The sequence below is a fragment of the Monodelphis domestica genome, chromosome 3 (assembly GCF_027887165.1).
Source record: "Monodelphis domestica isolate mMonDom1 chromosome 3, mMonDom1.pri, whole genome shotgun sequence".
In the NCBI taxonomy this organism is placed as follows: domain Eukaryota; kingdom Metazoa; phylum Chordata; class Mammalia; order Didelphimorphia; family Didelphidae; genus Monodelphis; species Monodelphis domestica.
Genome location: NC_077229.1, coordinates 410,829,030 through 410,849,174, shown reverse-complemented (window position 1 = coordinate 410,849,174; position 20,145 = coordinate 410,829,030). Strand labels below are relative to the sequence as shown.

The window sequence follows — 20,145 nt, the reverse complement described above, 5'->3', positions numbered from 1 at the left end:
GTTCATCTCGTAATACTAAATTGATCAATATATTTAATGGCAACTATTACTCTCCTCATGTTGTCTTTATTGCTAGCCTATATTACTTTTAAATGTACTATATACTTAGCTGATAACTACATGATTTGATATTTTCTTGATTAAAGATAAAGCTTATTCCTATCAAAAATTCAAAACCACTGCATTATTAAATTCTTCAGAAAAAGGATAATTCACAAAAGCGACCCTTCTCAATTTAAGTCCTTTATTTTCATCTCATTTATAGATTCCATTTGATAGGCTATCTATGTTTAAAGTACATTTTCCTTCACTTGTATGAAAATATATTAACTATGAAAGTTGAATGCTTAGATTTTTCCCATTATGTAGTTCAATTGGAAAAATTCTGTTTCTTTAAGTACGAAGTACATGCTTATTAAAACATTAGATTTCAATCTCAAATGATTTAAGCAAAAATTTCCCAGAACAGCTTTAAAATTTTCTATATGTAATAATCACAAAAATTACCCAGGAGTGAATTAGATACATCAATATTGCCTGTAAAGCAGTAGTATATGTGTATATCTTAGATAAAACAAATCTTCACAACAAATCTGTAGATGATATAAATCTGGAACAGATAGTCAATATAAGAGATGACCAAAAATATTTCAAAATGATCATAAAAGACTAAAATACAGGGAAATGTGCCATGGCCAAGCAAAACAAAACCCCACACTAGTCCTAGATTGAAAAGACTAGGATTTCAGACACAGCTAGACTTGTATTTTGCTACATGATTATAGGCAAGTCTCTTAACTTCTCCTTTTACAGAATAAGGATAAAAATGCTTGTTATTCATTGCCTTATAGGGTTTTTGTGAGAAAAGTACCTTATAAATTCTAAAGTATGCTATATATATGAACTATCTGTGTTTAATATCATGAGTCTTTCCAGACTGTTAATGAAACTTGTATAAGGTTATTGTATTCTATGTGTATGTATAGTGTGCCTGTGGTATCATAAATTTATAAAGAGTTTTCCTTGAACACTTCTTCATTAGAGAAATGTGAACTACATTTCATCCCTTGAACTCAGAGATGTAGATGAAACTTTATATGTGAAAAAAAAATTAATAATGTCTGGAAAGAATGATTCTAGGAATATGTGATATGGGTCAAAAAAAAAAGAAAGAAAAATGCTGGCTTCAGAGGGGAAAAAAAAGGAATAGGGTCAATCCCAAAACCAATGTTAGATGATCATATTAGGGTCAATTATTGTTGTTCCGTCATGTCCCCATGAACATGAGGTTTTCTTAGCAAAGATATTGGAGTGGTTTGTTATTTCTTTGTTCAGTTTGTCCCCATTTTTCCAGATGAAGAATTGAGGCAAATAGGGATTAACTGACTTGCCCAGGGTCAGAGAGATAAATGTCTGAGGCCATATTTGAACTTAGATCTTTTCAATTCCAGGATTAGTGCTTTATACCACCTAGCTACCCCCCCCCCAGGGTCAAATCTATAAATTTATTAAATGGAAATAAAGCATACATCAATGGTATTGATATTTTTTTCTCCTGAAAAAAAAAAACAAAAAACAAAAAAACAACTGGTATTTTGGAAACTAAGTATAGTGGGAGGCAACACTCCTTGGATTGCACTAAGAGCGACAGCTTCCAAGAATAAAGAAGTTATAGTTTCACTTGGCTCAAACCACATTTAGGGTAACATGTTCAATTCCGTATTCCACACTTTAGGAAGAACATTAAAAGAGGACAGAAGGGGAATGGTTGAACAAACTGCGGTATATGTTGGTGATGGAATACTATTGTGCTAAAAGGAATAATAAAGTAGAGGAATTCCATGGAGACTGGAACAACCTCCAGGAAGTGATGCAGAGCGAAAGGAGCAGAACCAAAAAAACATCGTACACAGAGACTGATACATTGTGGTACAATCGAGTGATGGACTTCTCCATTAGTGTCAATGCAATGTCCCTGAACAATCTGCAGGGATCTAAAAAATACTATCCACAAGCAGAGGATAAACTGTGGGAGTAAAAACACCGATGAAAAGCAACTGCTTGACTACAGGGTTGGAGGGGATATGACCGAGGAGAGACTCTAAATGAACACTATAATGCAAATTCCAACAACAGGGAAATGGGTTCGAGTCAAGAACACATGTGATAACCAGTGGAATCGTGCGTCGGCTATGGGAGAGGCTGTGGGAGAGGTGGAGGGAGGGGGGGAAGGGAAGGAAAAGAAAATGATCTTTGTTTCCAGTGAATAATGTATGGAAATAACCAAATAAAATAATGTTTAAAATTTAAAAAAAAAAGAGGACAGAAATAAAATTCCAAAAATCCTTGAGTCCCTATCATATAAGGATCCATTGAAGGAAGTGGGGAAGTTTAGTATGGAAAAGAGAAGACTCAAGGAGATCAAGAAAGTTGTTTTCAAGTATCTGAAGAGGTGTCAGATGCAAGACAGATCAGATACTTATTTGACTCTAGAGGGAACAACTAAGAAAAAAAAAAGTCAAAAAGATTTTGATAATGTCAGGAAACAAACTTCCTAGCAAAAAAATAAAGAATGAGTTGCCTCACAAAGTAGTGAGGTCTCCCTCACAGGAGATCTTCAAGCAAGGGCAGGATGTGTAAAAATAAAAAAAAATTTAAAATAATGATGAGCTACACAAAATATATAGAAAAACTGTTCAAAAACTGTTTGGATACTTACAGATGACCACTTATCTAATATGTCAGAGTACAGATTCCTTTTCTGGGTAAGGGCTGGACTATATAACCACTGAGGTCCCTTACAACTCTAAAATTCTGTTTGATTCTGCATGAGTTTTAGGAAAGTATTGTTGTCATGTATTACACCAGTTCTATACGATCTAAATTCAGAAGGCTAAGTCTGTTTCTTTTTTTTTTTAACTTTATCTTAGTTACTGATAAAAATTTGGGTGGTAGGGGTGGGAATCTATTTACAATGAACAATGGTGATTTATAGATGAAATCTTTATCAAAGTCCTGACAACATATTGGGAATTATGAGAGGAAAGGATTAGTGACAACAGTAGAGAAACAGTAGGCATTGTCATCTTGCCTGGTTCCTTCTACATCACCACACCCACTATAAGCTCATATAGGTCCAATAGATGAAAACAGAATCAAAGCATTTCTGAATTCTATGGCATTCAGGAGGCTATATATAGTACAATTGCATTTAACAAATAATCTCCTCTACAAAACACCTAAAAAGCATTCAATAAGCTTTTTTCCTTAAGACTTAAGATTGGGTGGAGGGAGGAGACTTCTACCTCCTGGGGCAGCAATCTATTAGCTAAAATTACTGGGAAGTGTCTCCTTACAGCAAGCCTCCATCTGCTTCTTTGAACATTTCACTTTCTGGTCCTAGTTCTGTCTTCTGGAGTAAGCATTAAGGTTAATTCCTCTTCCACATAACAGTTCCTCAAATACTAAAAGAAAACTATTATGTCTTTCCTCTCTAGGACTAAACTAGTCAATAAAAAATTATCATTGGTTACAAAAAAGGCATGTTTCCCCAGTAGGCTAAAACATCATAACCTCTTAAAGGCTATTTCCCTATAGAAAAGATATCTGAAAGGATATTATACAGTCAAAGCATTTTGCTCTATCCAAGAAACCCCAATAGGCTTGCAAGAACCATTGACTAGGCTTGAGTAGAGGCTGCCTTAAGAACATACTCACATTGGAAAAATTAAGAGAAGAAAGACTGCTGAGTAAGTCAACATTTTTAGAAACTCTTAGAATTTGAAAGTTTTCAATGACCTATGTCAAGAGAAGAAGAGACAGTCCTTCCCCAGTAGCCTTGTAATCTACATAAATAGCAATAATAAAATTTGCTGTCTTTGCTTTCCAGAAGGATTTAAAAATACTTTCAGGAAACCTATACATATACATAATAGTGAGCTACTGTAAGTTTTAAGAGGCAGGGCATTGAAGGAGGGAGTTATAGGCAGAACAGCCACACAGCTCTATGCTTTAAGACCCTGGAGGCTTTTCAAGGCTACAATTAAATGTGGCTTGTTGTATTCTGACTGATCGAGGGGACCTGAATTATTCCCTAGTTGGTGTTACATTAAACCATTTTTCATTAGAATTCCTTTTTCCAGACAAGGCAGTACAAGTTGTGCTGCCAGGTAAATGTCCTGGGAGGAATTGTCGTGTCAGGTAACAGTTCAGGGAGTAAATTTTCATTTTGCTGAAGAGTCCTTGGAGGAATATTTTAATTTACTTCTGATAGTACCCTCCTGCCTTGCCCCACACACACTCTGCTCTCTCTCTCTCTCTCTCTCTTCTCTTTTTCTTTGACCCATCTCTTCTCTCTTTCTGTCTCCCCTTCTCCTCTCCTTTTTCCCTCTTTTCTCCTCTCTCCCTCTCTAGATCACTTGTTCTGTCTCTGCAGTATCTCTGCCTGTTTCTCTCCACTCACCCTTCTAGCCTCCCTTCCCCAATCGGGTCATGCTCAGTGTCTAGGGAGATATACCAAAGAAAAAAGAGAAGCAAATTATACCTCATCATCTGCTTGTTGCAATCGGGCAACAGCATAACGCCTCACTGTTGGATTAGTAAAATGTGAAGATAATAACTCCAGGGAATCTTCCACATCCATTGGCTTCCATTTTCCCAGTAGTTCCAGTGCCTGCTTGGCCTCCTGAGGAAGATCCCAGTTGACACATTTCAAAAACTTTGTCAAAGCCTAAAAACAAACAAAAATGTTACGGTAAACAACAACCATTTCCCATAACCAATAATTTTTAACTCCAAGAAAACTTCTATATTATATATTGGTTGAATGATCTGATGTAGAGTCCATATTTCTCACCCTTACCCTCTTGGCCCAGAAGCTACAACTGTTTTTGGACAACTGAATTAATGCAAATATTCCTAGTATTTTTTCTAAATACAAGGCAAGACTGAAGTTCAAACAACTATTTTAAAAGAAAGAGGATAGACACGAAAATAAAAATACACATCTTCATTTGAAAGTATAAAGTATCATTAAAGTAAATATTACTAAATGTCTTATAATTTAGTTCATTTTCAGAACACTCAGAAGGATCACTGTGTAAGTATATAGCACCTAGAACCATGTTAGCAAAGCCATGGCATGAGTAACAAGTGTACTGGAGGGGGCTGCTCTGTTCCCTCTTTCCTCAGTTCCTAATGGCATTTTCACATGCCCTGTCCCTCTGTCCAGCAGCCCAATGTAAACACTTCCTCCTTCCATTGTCTGGGGTAATGCAGGATGCGGGGCTGGGGATGGGGGCAGCTCACAGGTGGCTTGAAGTTGCAGTTTGGGCACGTAATCTCGCCAATGCTGACCCAGAATATCATCATTTGTGAATATATATTTAATGAATAATCTGAAGGGAAATCATACAAATTTTGGAAAGAATACCACCTACTGGAACGCAAGCATTTAGTGTCTTTTGGATTCAATATTCTTTGCTGAAATAGCTTACATAGCAACTAATCGCAGAGAGTTAAAAGGGACTTTGCAGACTACCAAGTTTTAACCCATACCTAAAAATGAATCTCTTCTATACCAAATAAATGGTCATCAAACTTTTGCTTTAATATCACACAAGTCAAAAAGTTGCACTTGTGGATAATTCTAATTATTGAATTTTCCCTTATATTAAGTTTAAATTTGACACTATGCAACTTCCAACCAAAACTCTTAGTTTTCCCTCTGGGATTCAAGAACAAATTTCATTCATCTTCTCTGAATCTATCAACTCACAATTAAGTCTCCTATCTTCTGCTAATCATACCCAACATTTCTTCAAATGATCTTCATCTTCTTTGATAGTTCAGTATTATATTCTGTAACCTTCTTACTTCTTGAGCAAACTATCCATTATTACTTCAACAGACTTCTAAGATTACTTCCCAAATAATGATTCATGTCCTGAATTCAATTCCCTTTTAACAATGCTTTGATTATTATACTGCAAACAAATGCCTAGGTATGTACAAATTTTAAATATAAAAAATTCAACTATTCACCTAGCCAACCATTCCCATTTTTTCCTCACCATTAACCAAGCCACTATACTCTGTTAGTTTTGCAACTTTGGAGTCACTAATGTTTATCCCTCCATGTAAATCAAATATGAGTTCTTGTCAAATCTTTAGAATCTCTATACTTATCATTTAATATGTACCTTTCCATTATTGGATCAGGCCCATGTCACATCATACATAATTATTTGAATAATTTTCTAGATTCCCTCACTCCAGACTATATTAACTTAGGTTAGTCATACAAAGGTTCAGTAAATGCCAACTGACACTCAAGGCATGCATTCTCATTTCCAAAATGCATTTCTAAGTTGGGCAGGAAAGCAAAACAATGCTTTATAAATAACTAAAGCAAAAACTCCCTCACTTCATAGAAAGTCAATTTTTAATGGAAATATAGTTCTATAATTATTTCAAGTAAATCTGTCAACAGGCCAACATATCTAACTCAGAAATTGAAAAAGCATAACTCCCCAGATTTATTAGTAAGATATATAGTGCTTTGCTGGCAAAGGGGTGAAGGCACTACTGTACACAGAACCTTACAATTTTATGTTAAGTTTTACAAATATAAGCAGGGAAGCAGACAAGGGAAGGGGGCAAATTACAATAGGGAAAGAAATGAGAGAGAGAAAACAAGGAGAATAAATGAAAGAAAAAATATTTAACAACAATAATAATAAATCCACACATATTAGCTATATTGGATATTCAGCACAGGGCAAAGAAATGATATGATTTAGAATTCTGTTTTACTTCAAGTTGTGCCGCTGATTTTAAAAAAAAATTTTTAACTTTTAAAAGAGGAGAGTTCCTTAACTTGGAGTCAGAACCCCTAAATGGTCTGTGGATAGAGTTTAGGAGCTCTATGAACTTGAAAGGAAAAAAACATATATCTTAATTTCCTTTGTAAGTCTATATATTTTATCTTATGCATTTAAAAGCATTATTCAGAGAAGTTGAAGAGATTCCCTAGATTGCCAATGGGCTCATTATATAGTGGGGAAGGTCAGGTAATTTAGGTCAAATGTCAGGCTTGAAATGTTAACCTATGCAGTTTATACAGGTGAGAATAGTGCCTTGTATGGTGAAAACCTTAAATATTTGCTTCCTTGATTGTTCATTCTTTTCTTATAATCTTTTCCAGAAAGATCCTCTATGTTCCCAGTCAACTACCTGCTCCAGACTGATAGTGTGCCAATGGTGACTTCTAAACTAATCTCCAGGTCACTATTTCTAAAATGCATGTAGATCATTTTCACTTAGATCAATTTTGTAGTCTGACATTTAAAATCCTTCACAATTTGGCTGCAGCCCACCTCTCTAGACAATTCTTATTGCTTATTCCAGTATAACTTACCTACTTATTGTTCCACAAACTCAGTATTACATCCCCTAACTCCATGACATTGCATAGCCTGGTTCTCATGCCTGAAATGTACTCCTTCCTCATCTCCAATCCTTAGATCTTTAGCTTACTTCAAGATCTACTTCAGATACCACCTCCTGCTAAAAAAGCCTTTCTTGAATTCTCTAGTTGCTAGTGTTTTCTCCTTCTTCATATTATCTTATGTTCATGGTGCCTGACATAAAGTAGAATTGGTGAACTGAACTGAACTGGTCAAACTAAACATATTCCCAAATGGATGTCTCTCTCTGCATCACCTCTACCCTTATTCCTTCCATTGTGAACCCATTCATTCATTGAGCTTTAGCCATACTTCTTTTTTTAAGTCTCATTTACACTGGATTATCTCGAGTATCTAATACAAGGAGGATCCCTTACCTCTTCTGGAAAAAAAACACAGGGAACTATACTGACTATAGTCAAGACTGAATTACTATAAAAAGTATTTAAGGCAGGAAAATATTTGTGATAACATTTACCAACTAGTGAAAAAAGTACTAAAAACACCAGTTTAAGCAACCAACATATCAAAGCTCATCCATGAGTTTGAGGTCCTTAGAAAATGTCCCATACAGCAAGTATTGATTTAAGGGCCTACTATGTGGCAAGCTGTTGAGGTGGGTGGACGGAAACAAACACTTAAAAATGTTCATCCTTTTTGTCCAAAGATCATTGGGGGGGACAAGGGGGCAAAGAAATTATATTCTGACAAGTTAGAACATTGGTTTATCCATATTAAATTTGAAACCTTATACTTTGGTTTGAAAAAAAATCATTTTCACAAATACAAAAGTGGCAAAGCATGGTTAAATGTCATAGTTTGATAGCAGTTCCTCTAAAATAAGCTCAATATAAATTTAAAAAAACTATATAGCAGCCAAAAAAATGTTAATGTGATCAGAGGCTACATTACTAAAAGGCTAAGAATTATGGATTAGACAAATGATTGTTCCACTACATTTGGTCCCAGTCAACAGCATCTAGAGTATTATGTTCAGTTCTAGGTGTTTTGTTTCTGAAGAACATTTATTAAGATAGAGAATATCTAGAGGAAGGCAACCAGGATTATAAAGAACCTCAAATTCATGGATTAACTAAAGGAGTTAGGAATTTAATCCATGAGAAAAAAAGACCGGAGAGGGAGGAACATGCGAGTTGCCCAAGTATTCAAAGGTTGCCTTGTAGAAAAGGAATGAGACATGTTCTGCTTACTCACTACAAGCAACAAACAAAAGCTAAAGAGAAGGAAATATAGATTTGTTATTAGAAAAAATTCCCCCAAATAGGGATATTCAAAATACCTTGAAGTCAGTAAATTCTCCTTTACTAGTGGTCTTCAGATAGAGGCTTATTACTTGGAAGGGATACTGAGCTACAATAGTCCTTAAGGTCCTTCTTAATCTTAAATTCTGTGATTCCTTGTAGAACTTGGTTTTACAAGATGATCTCAATGAAATCTACCGCCACTCAAAAAGATGACGATCTAGTTAAAAAATAGCCAAATTAAGTATGAATGCCTATTGCCTAGTCCAGTGATAATGAACCTTTTAGAGGCTGAGTACACAAACTGCAACCCTCACTCCACATGTGTGCCCCCCACATTATCCCACACAGGGGAAGGAGGAAGAGATCCCATTGGGCTGCTGGGCAGAGGAGTGGGTCATAGGAGAAATGTCCTCAGGTAGGTATGAAGAGGGGAAGGGGAGCAGTCCCTTCTGGCATGTGTGCCATAGGTTTGCCAATATGGGACTAATCTATAAAAGGCATGATGGACAGAGCATTAACTGTCTTTTAGTACATTTCTATCGACATGAAGCAGAGATTCACAGTAAGCATGGCTAGGATGGAATAAGGAGAAGAAAGACAACTGTATTTGATAAAATGTAAAATACTTTTAACAATACTAAACTATTCTTATCACAAAAATCACATCTTTTTAACACTATTTTTAAAATGAAATCTCAAAACATTTAAATTACAGGTTACTCAATGGACAACAGAGACACATATGGTGGGTATAAATGGATTGCAGCACCATTACCAATAATGATTTGTGCATAATATGCTGCAAAAAACATGTTATTTAGGAAATTTGTGACTAGAAAAAATATAAAAGTATATAGAGCATGTAAGAAAGACTGTAAAAGAGAAGAAAGGGGATTCTTTCCTTCTCTTTAAAATGGAGAGGGGTGAACAGGGTTTGTCCCACTAGAAGGATGTGAACTCTAGTGAGAGGTTAAAGAAAGAATGTGGAGAAGCAGAAAGGTTGAGGAAAAGATGGTGTGAATCTTAAAATTTCTCAGACTTGTGAATCCTAAAAATTCTCAGATTCTACCTTAGACATTTGGTTAAGACCATTCCCCATTTTAAACAATGAAGGTACTTGATCAGGAATGTGAGAACTCTAACATTACTCCACTCATACTTAAGCATACTTTAGGGGAAGATAAAGTTGTGAACTCCTTTCTGAATAGTGAAAAGTACTTAACCCATACTTAGAGTGAAGCCAAAAGCCTTAAGCTAAGTCTATTTTTAGATCTAATACAAAAAGGTGCTAAGTACCTATAAAGGTCAGGCAACTTGCAAACTTGCAAGGGGTAAGAGGTGTGAACTTACTCAGAAATTTTAGTCTACCCAGAGAACTTGAGAACTAAAGAAGGTTTGAATTAAGAATGGTCACTCCTGTGAAAACGTCTACTGTGACTGGTAGATGTGAAAACTTAGGGGAGGTGATATAGGAGAAAATTCTCTTTAAAAGGAGGCCAGAAGGCCTCTGAAGAAAAAAATGCAGCCTTGAAAGCTGAAGTGGAGCTTCCTGAGCTAAACTGGAGGGTCTCTCTGAACACTAGAGTTTTGCTTGGAAGGATCTTGTGGTGAGTGATTAAAGACTGACTGGTCTCTCTTAAGGCTTAAAGCCTAGGCTGGCCTAGGCTTTTTCCTACTATTCCCTTTTACTCTGTCTCTCTCTCCCTTTCATTAATTCCTTAATTTTTATTAATTAAAATCTCCATAAAACCCAGCTGACTTGGGTATATTTCATATTTGGGAATTTTTCCCATGGCAACCACTTTATTTTTAATATAAACTCAAGACACTAAAAATTATCTTTACCAGTGTGGCCAAAACTTTACAGTTTGTCCATTTACACATTTTCGCAGTCATAGTTTATGAAAACCACTCTTTTATCTGTAACAATGGCAGTATCTCTCCCTGCTCAAGATTAGTTGACACCAGGGCTTGAGGCAACCTTAGAGAGGCAGGAAGAACTTCCCTAACTCTCTTCCCAAAGGATAATTTAACTGGTTGTTTCCTTTGAGCACTGTATTGGAACAAACTGGAAGGAAAGATGTCAGGTTTCCTTGCCAGTAATTCTGAACAAAGAATTTGTAACAAAACCGTTTTCTAAGGAGAGTTGTGACAACCCAATCTGGTTTGCCACAGAAATGGACAGGATTCAGTGCTGAATCCTGTCTCTTAATTTGTCTAATCCTTTCCCTTATTATAAAGACAGGTCCAAACCCAGATATGACTTATACAAAAGAGTTTATTGAAGGGAAAGGGAAAGGTAGGGTTTGAGGAATAAGGGAAAAGGATGCCCTACAAAACTATTTCCATAGCAGTTGGACTTCAAAGGCTCAGGCTTGAGGCTTCTGGGCCTCATCCCCCTTCCCAACTGACTGCTTCTTATAATCTTTACACTATTATAACTTAACCCAAACTCTATAATCAGTTCAAGGAAAAGCAAGAGAGAGGACCAAAGGGAAGTGGGCAGATTGGCTCTGGTCAAAGAATCCAACCAAACTCCTTCTGTGTCTTGTGTAGTTCTAGTTAGGTGAAAGAGGGGTTGTAGAACGATTTCTAGATGGAAGCAGGTATACCAACATGTAGGAAAGTCAGGCTCTTCTCCCTCTTCTGGCTTCAGATCTCCTCAGCCACACAGAACAAGCTCCCCTGTTTTCCTTCCAAGGCTGGAAGTAGCTAAGCTGGTCAGAATTCTCCTCAGCCCACAGTTCTCTCCCAGAATCCTCAACTGACTTTCAACTGTCACCAAGCTAGCTATCCATTCAACAGCAGGATCTCATCCAGGGTCTCTTTGCCATCCTTACAAGACTTATCAGAGAGCCCAAGTACTAAAGTGGATTCTACATGCAAAGTTAAAAGACCTAAAAGAAAGCATCTAGTACAGATGTTCTGTGTTATAGATTTATGGGCAGCACTGACTAGATAATGGCTAAACAAGTTGTAGTACATGAACGAAATGGAAAACTATTATTCATTAGGAACCAACGACTATTATGACTACAAAGTCCTTTTCATGCTGCACTCCTGACTTTCCTAAACTTTCTCGACAAGGATCCAGAATCTTCTACCCACTAGGTTCCTGGACTTCACCATAAGCTCTTCCTCTGTGGCCTCTTCCTGATTGACTGGCTTTTCCCAAAGCTTCCATTTAACGAAGGACAATCAGGCCAGTCAGACCTTAAATCCTCCTCAGGTTGTACTGCTAACTCTCCTATACTTTCTCTACAATGCTTCCATACTAGGTTCCTTCATTTTTTTTCTACCTTCTTTTCCCTTTCAAGATTTTTTTAATGAGTTCCTCTTATTAAAATGTAAGCTCCTTGATGGTGATAACTATTTTGCCATTCCTAGTACCTGTTAACACAGTGTCTGGCACATAGCAAGTGTTTTAATAAATATCTACTGACTTGACCTGGACTAGATAAACACAATCAGGAAAAAAATATAAGCAATGACTACAGTGATAGAAATGTAAAAAAATAATTAAAACTGAATCTTAAGAAATTATAAGGATCCAGTTTGGTTCTGATAGATATGAGAAAGCATCTACTCTTACTTTTTTGCAGTGATGAAGGCTCAATGAGTTTGTAATGTGATATAAATGTAATATAATGTAAAAAATTGGCTATTTTTGATGAATAATTTTCCCCCTCTTTTTTGTTTTAGTAATAATAGATGGTTTCCTAGTAAAGGATTGGGATAGGTAATCTAAAAAAAAGATATCAATACTATGTTTCTTAAAAGATTTATGAGGGGGCAGCTGGGTAGCTCAGTGGATTGAGAGCCAGGCCTAGAGATGGGAGGTCCTAGGTTCAAATCTGGCCTCAGCCACTTCCTAGCTGTGTGACCCTGGGCAAGTCACTTGACCCCCATTGCCTAGCCCTTACCACTCTTCTGCCTTAGAGCCAATACACAGTATTGACTCCACGACGGAAGGTAAGGGTTTAAAAAAAAAAAAGATTTATGAACAGGAACAGAATTGTATCAAATAGGATAAAACAACATTTGGTGCAATCTGAGTGACCATACCATAAGGATTTTGGATCCTCTGACATATTCTAAGTATTATTAGTTGCTTTGCAAAAATCATGGCTTTCCTTCTATTTCTTTATCATAAAATTTATATAACAAAACTATCATTCTAGAAAATATCTGAAAACACTTCATAAATTTTGTATCTATGATCCCTTTAACAACTTCACTTCTTTAGTTGGAGGCCCAAAAATCTGCCTAAAAATTAATCCCAAGTATGGAGTAGCAAATATATCATGAGAGCATACACTGAAGTCAGATTATCTTTAAAAAAAAAAAAACAACAGAAGACCTAAAGGTAAACAGAAAACTACTGCCAAAGATAAATCACTACCAGTTTTTTTCCTAAACAAACCTTTCTCCAAAGAAATCACCAGGCTGTTTTTTTTTTCCTCCTTAAAATAAACTACTTCAATTCATTGGCTGAACACTAGATGTCCTAAATAACACATTTCAAAGAACCTGAAACTAGGGGAGAGCAAAAATAAGGGAGTGGGGAAGGACAAGGGGAGAAGAAGAGAAGAGGAATAGAAAGAAAGGAGGAGAGGGAGGAAAGGAGAGAGGATAAAGGAGAGGAAGAGATACAGGAATAGATAAAGAGGCAGAGAGAGAGAGAAAAAGAATGAATGAGAATATGACAGGAGAAAATGAAAAAAGAAAACTCATTTTGAACTATCATAAAAGTAAAAATGTAGCTGTATAAAAAATTCTTCTGGACACTTCAAAGCCGTTATTTATTTAACTTACTCAAAAGAATTTCTAGAGCATTAGAAAATATAGTTCACCCTGCACTACTCATCCTAAGAATTCCATAATATGTCTTGAGACTTGAAGTTTCATTGGCCACCTTTCCAAAATGTGAATGCAACTGGTTAAATGAAACATAACACACTTTCCTTCACTTGAACAGTTTATTTCTCACATTTTTGAACATAATTGAATTTCACTGGAAAGGGACTACTTGTTTAAACAAACACTTCTTTTTTCAAGACTTTCTGCATGTGATTCTGCTCTATGCACTCCTGAGCTGGTATATTTTGGCCAGCTTAATTCATTATTTGGTAGTATAGCTTGGATTATTCTATTGCATTCAATACATTATTTTTCAATACCTAGCTTATACAAAACTATATGACCAAGGCCATTTTTTGTTAAACAACCTTCCAATCCTTTGGACATAAAATTCTGATTATAGACTATGTTTAAGACTCCCCAGAAGTTAGTTTGGGCCACACCTGTAATTTCAGGAAGCTCATTTTTCTTGCACTGATTCTTTGATACCTCATCTGTGTCTATGTTCTACCTAGTAAAAAATGAATTCCTTATTCCTGGTGAAGTGATATGGGATGGATTAAAAGTATGTTGACAGAAGTCTATGCTGACTTTGGCCATCCATGTGAAAGTTAATTGACCTGAGCTTCCATTATCCACCAATGTTCCATCTCTTCTAGAATTTCTATACAAAAACTATTGACAAAAAGAATTAAGTCCATATCTGAAAGTCTTTGTACCTAATCTGACAGATATGAAGTTAAAAAAACAAAGCCTCAGATTAAGGAAAGAGTCAGGGATTAAACTAAGCCCTGGAATACAATTTCAACACAGAATAGGCTCAGGATAGAGGTGAGAGGATTGGGATCTATATATACTTTGGCTAGAACCACGAACGTAAAGCCTCAGTGTAGTTTAGCCCAATACTTTCCCATTTACTTCATGGGTTCTGTTCACTCCTCTCACCTATTGCCTAGAGTAACCTAGGACCTTAGTGTCAGACATCAGTCAGACCCCAAGCTCCAGGATGCTATCCAGCACCTGTGCCTCATTAACTGTAAGAGAATTGACTCACTTTCTCCCATTGACAGGATCATTGAGGTTTGGAACCTCCCAAAATGGACTACATTCCCTTTAGCTAACAAAATGAACACCCATGCCTTACATGATCAGTGTCTTATATCTGCCACACTTAACTACAAACCTATAATCAGGAAGAATAAATGAAAGATAAAAGGAGACCAAAGGGATGGGAACTAAGAGACAATTATAACAGTTTAAGCACAATACTAAAGTTATTATATAACATAATCACAGAGAAATTGAAATAAAGTAAAACTAAGAGACGATTATAATAGTTTAAGCAAATACTAAAGTTATTATATAACATAATCCCAGAGAAATGGAAATAAAGTAAAATCATAAAAGGAAGGAAGAAGGTAGAATAAATAGAAATGTTCATAAATCAGTGATGATTTAGTCAATGAACATCTACTTAAGTGCTAAGTATATGCCAGGCACTGTAATAAGCTCAATTGGAAAAAAAAAAAGGCAAAAGACAGAACCTGTCCTTGAGGAGCTCAGTGTGTAATGTGGGAGACAATAAACAAGTAACTATGTACAGACAAGCTATACATAGGATAAACTAGACATAATAAATAGAGGGAAACACCTGAATTTTAGCTGGAATCTAAAGAAACCTAAGGAAGCTAGAATGCAGAGAAAAAAGACAAGAACATTCCAAGCAGGGAAGATAGGAAATTAGCTGAAGTTAAGAGGTAAAGCATATTATTCTAGGAACAGCTAGATGGCCAATGTCACTAGATGAAAGAGTGTGTTGGATAGTAGGAGGGCAGAGGAGAAAAGCTATGTAAAGTATAAGAAGTCTAGAATGTTGGGGGCCATTGATGAGGGGACTGTGTTATAAAAGGATTAAAGTTAGAGGATTTTATATTTGAACATATAGGTGGGAGTTACTGAAGTTTTATTAAGTAGGTAATGGTCACACCTGCACTTAAGGAAGATTATTTTGATAGCAGTGTGGAGGAAGGACTGAAGTGGAGAGAGATATGTGGCAGACAGACCGAACAAAACCTATTGAAAGGGTCTAGGCATGTGGTGATGAACGCCTGCCCAAGGTTGGTGGCAGTATCAGAGGAGAGAAGAGAACATATATAAGAGATGGTATAAATGTAAAACTGTGCGGAAAGGAAATTCCACTCCCCATTATGTTGCTTTGTTTTTATGTTACCAATCAGCGACCTGGAGGTCATTTAACATTGAGATGTGCACAGATAAACAGGCCCTCAGAGAAAGCAAATCGAAATCAATGAGATGGAAAACTGATCCCACAGGTACTTTCCCCCTGGACAGTGCTAGGCAAATTAAGGAACTATGATTGGTTCCTGAGATGTGACATGGGAGAGCTAGTGCGTGGAGAAAATTGATTATAAGGCGAGACCAAGGCACTCTTGCATTCTCTCTCTTTCTTCTGGCTGGAACCTGAAGGAGTCCCTGTAGGTGGTGAGCTTCAGTCCATCAAATGGGCATATAAGGTAGTAAGCTAATCAACGCTTTATCTCTTTCCTACATTTCCCTCTCTTTACTATCACTACTTTGATGTAATAAGGCTACTAAAGCTACTAGCAGCCTCACAATTTAATTTTAACTATTATAGATTGGACATGGGGGAAAGATGACACCTAGGTTGTGAGTCTGAGGGAATGGAAAGATGGAAAGTGTCCGCAACAAAAATAGGAAAGTTTAGAAGGGATTTGCAGGGGGAAAAAAAACGAGTTTCTATCGGATATGTGACTGGAGAATAGCAGAGAAATTAGGAATGGATAAGCAGATTTGAGAATCATCAGCATAGAGATGATAACTGAATTCATGGGACTAGATAAGATCACCAAATGGAAAAACACAGAAGAGAAGACACAATTTCAAGGTTTAGCTCCTGGCTGACAGAATAGTAGCAGAGGGATAAATAACTGGTGGGAATGGGGAGTGGATTATGTTAGGCCAATTTATCAGTGTAAATAATTTTTTTCAGTCCTTTTAATGAACTCTTAATTATTATTACTTAAGTTTATATTAAGGGTAACTAATACAAACGAATATTTAGAACACTGAATTTTTATTTTACCTTATAAAAAACTGTGTTCTATATTAGTCTTAAGAATTTTTATATTAATTGATAAAAAGTCATGAAGCTTACCTTTTCTTGATTGGTAAGATAATATCTAAACTTCCATACAAGATCTTGTTCTTCATATGTTAGTTGCTTTGTAGGTGGATAACTTACTATGATCTAATAAAAATAATGCAATTCATTTTATTTGTTAAAGTTAAAGATTTCATATTTTATAAAAACTTAATCATAAAATCTATGAATGAAGATTTCCCTAAAAGAAGAAGATGCAAAATCCTCTAGCTAAGATTCAAATATCTCGCACATTTAAAAGAATTGGCTATTAATATATATTAGAGCTAGAAGAAACTATGGAGATCATCTGGTTCAACCTCATTTAACAAATTAATAAACTACGGCATAAATATGTGAAATGACTAACCTGAAGGTAGGCAACAGAGATAGGATTCAAAACTGATCCTAGACCAGTAGTAATTTTACTATATCAGAATGTCTCTTTGGTTTCACAAAATTAATATGTAAGGTAAACAAGTTTAGGTGGTTCCTGATTTTCACTGCTTTGAATATGACACCACTCTGTTCATCAAAAGCTTTTCGCAACCTTCACTTGTGTATTTCAAAAGCCTATGTATGTATACTCTAGAGCAAGCCACCAGTTGATGACACATACTTTTTCATTATGTAAACTATTCAGGAATATTTTTCAATGAAAGACAAATAACCAATTTCAGATTCCATCTTCATGGTTAGTACATTCAATAGAACAGGGGTAGAGGAAAGATGAGAGAAACTAAATTTAAAGAGGTCATGATATTAAAATTATCAACATTAGAAACAGTGTATGAAAATCACTTTCATTTTTTTGATTCTCTATAAAAAATTAAATACTAAAAAAAATTACAAAATGTTAATTAATTAATACATTAGAAAATCAACGTCAACCTACATTTAGCTGATCTCTAGTGGCAGCATTTGGTTTGAGATCATGGTCAGATGGTCCACTTCTTAAACTTCGGGCAAGCTTGTGATGTTTACTTTCAACTAAATTCTCCTACAAATAAGTTAAAATTATTGTTAAAACCATGTTTTAATAACCAAGGTGTAAGAGAATAGCAGAACAATTTGTCATATGCATGACAATTTTTTTTTAGGAGTTTAGTATTCTAGATTTGATATTCTTTAGTCTTTAAGATACTCATTAGAACTTCTGAGTAAAGATGGTGGCAGTCATGATATGATGCAGGACTCTTCCTCTCCTCACCACCTACCAATATAGACTACCTCAAAAGGCCAAAAAAAAAATTTCATATGAACGAAGGGACTCTACAGTAGGGCACAGCATTGAAGGTACATGGGATTTGGACATTTCCACACTACAAGGGGGTGAAAAAGCTTCAACCAAAACGTGAGCTGATTAACCCTCCCCCACAAAATCTACAGAGCTAGAGTCAGAGTCAGCATGCACTAGAATCAGTGAGCAAGGGCACCTCTAGGTCCTTCTCAGTTGACTAAGATCACCAAAGACCTCCCCCTGGGAGCAGCTAGACCTGAAACCCCAGCAGGCTGAAGAGCCTTGGGTGCCCGCGGGGAGATAGCACAGAGAACAACAGCAAATAGTAGAAACTGCAGAGACTCACAAGGTGGCCTCAGGCAAAAACCTTGCTCCTTGGCTCCATACATAGAAAGCCTGCCCTCCTCATTCAGATTTCTGACTAGAAAGGGAAGGAAAAACCATCATAGTGATTGCAAACAGTGCCCAGGAACAACAATTTCCCAACACCAAGAAAAACAAGAGGAAGGTGTTGACCCTGGATAATTTTCATGGAGGAAAAATGCAGACTACAGAGGAAACAGCAGAAGAGGAAATACAATTGCACCAAAACCTTCAAAAAAATGGAAATTGGCCACAAGCTCTTGAAGAATTTAAATTGGAGTTTATCAAAAAAAATGGAAGCCTTCTGGCAAGAAAAATGGAAAATAGTTCAAAAAGAAAATAATAGTTTAAAGGACAAGAATACCCAATTGGAGAAATGGCTGGAAGCCACAAAAAGCAAAACAGACCAAACGAAAAAGGAAAATCAAAAGACCATAGCAGAAGAACAGTCTTTAAAAGACCAAAATTAGGCAGTTGGAAGCCAAAGATCTTGTAAAACAGCAAGAATTAATAAAGCAAAATCAAAAGACTGACAAAAAAGAAGAAAACATAAACTATCTCACTGACAAGATGACAAATCAGGGAAACAGATCACAAAGAGACAATCTGAGAATCACTGAATTAAACAGAAATCTTGACATCATAATACAAGAAATTATCCAAGAAAACTGCCCTGATGTTCTTGAACAAGGGGGTAAAATACACATTGAAAGAATTCATAGAATACCCTCTAAACTAAATCGTCAAAAGACAACCCCTAGGTATTAAATTGCCAAATGCAAGAGCTTCCAGGCTAAGGAGAAAATTTTACAAGAAGACAAAAAGAGACAATTCAGATAACAACGAACACCAATCAGGATTACACAAGATATGGTAGCTTCCACACTAAAGGACTGCAAGACTTGGAATATGATATTCAGCAAGAGAATTGGGTCTTCAACCAAGGATCACTTATCCATCAAAATTTACTATATACTTCCAGGGGAAAGTATGGGCATTCAACAAAATAGAACATTTATAAGTATTTGTAAAGAAAATACCAGAACTAAGTGGAAAGTTTGATACCAAAACACAAAAATCAAGAGAAACAAGAAAAGGTAAATAAAAAAGAGAGGAAAGGTAAAATAAAAATTTTTTTAATTTAAACTTTCTTCTTTAAGGGCTTCAATAAGATCAAATTGTTTATATTAATATATAGGAAAAAATTATTCACTATTATAGTAATTAGAAGAGACTGGGGTAATAAGTGGTATAAGAAGATACATAAAAAAAAAAGAAAAAGGGAGGGGGGGAATAGAATATGGCAGCAAGACAAACTTGAAGAAATAAGACAAATATCATATTCTATATCACCCAAAAAGGCACATGGGAAGTAGAGGGGAAGAATATTATTATAAAAAGAAGAGGAAGAGAGTGCTAATAGGTAATATTTAAACCTTACTAAAAAAGCTAGTGGAAATAATCAACAACTTTAGCAACATTGCAGGATACAAAATAAACCCACATAAGTCATCAGCATTTCTATATATTTCCAACACATCTCTGCAGCAAGAATTAGAAAGAAAATCCATTTAAAATCACCCTAGACAATATAAAATACTTAGGAATCCATCTGCAAAGACAAACACAGGAACTATATGAACACAACTACAAAACACTTTCCACACAATTAAAAAGAGATCTAAATAAGTGGGAAAACATTGATTGCTCATGGGTAGATGAGCTAACATAATAAAAATGACAATCTTACCCAAATTAATTTACTTATTT

The 20,145-nt window shown here is 35.8% G+C and overlaps 1 protein-coding gene across 2 annotated transcripts in view; it reads right to left on the bottom strand.

Moving 5' to 3' along the window:
• PIK3C3 (phosphatidylinositol 3-kinase catalytic subunit type 3) overlaps positions 1-20,145 on the bottom strand; it is a 215,952-nt gene that overhangs the window by 162,928 nt on the left and 32,879 nt on the right. For both annotated transcript variants that reach the window (XM_007486726.3, XM_056824362.1), the window contains exons 8-10: positions 17,668-17,772; positions 16,788-16,880; positions 4,544-4,729 (exon numbers count right to left, since the gene is read on the bottom strand). In XM_007486726.3, the coding sequence (XP_007486788.1) occupies positions 4,544-4,729; positions 16,788-16,880; positions 17,668-17,772 (384 nt within the window). The remainder of the gene's footprint in view (positions 1-4,543; positions 4,730-16,787; positions 16,881-17,667; positions 17,773-20,145) is intronic.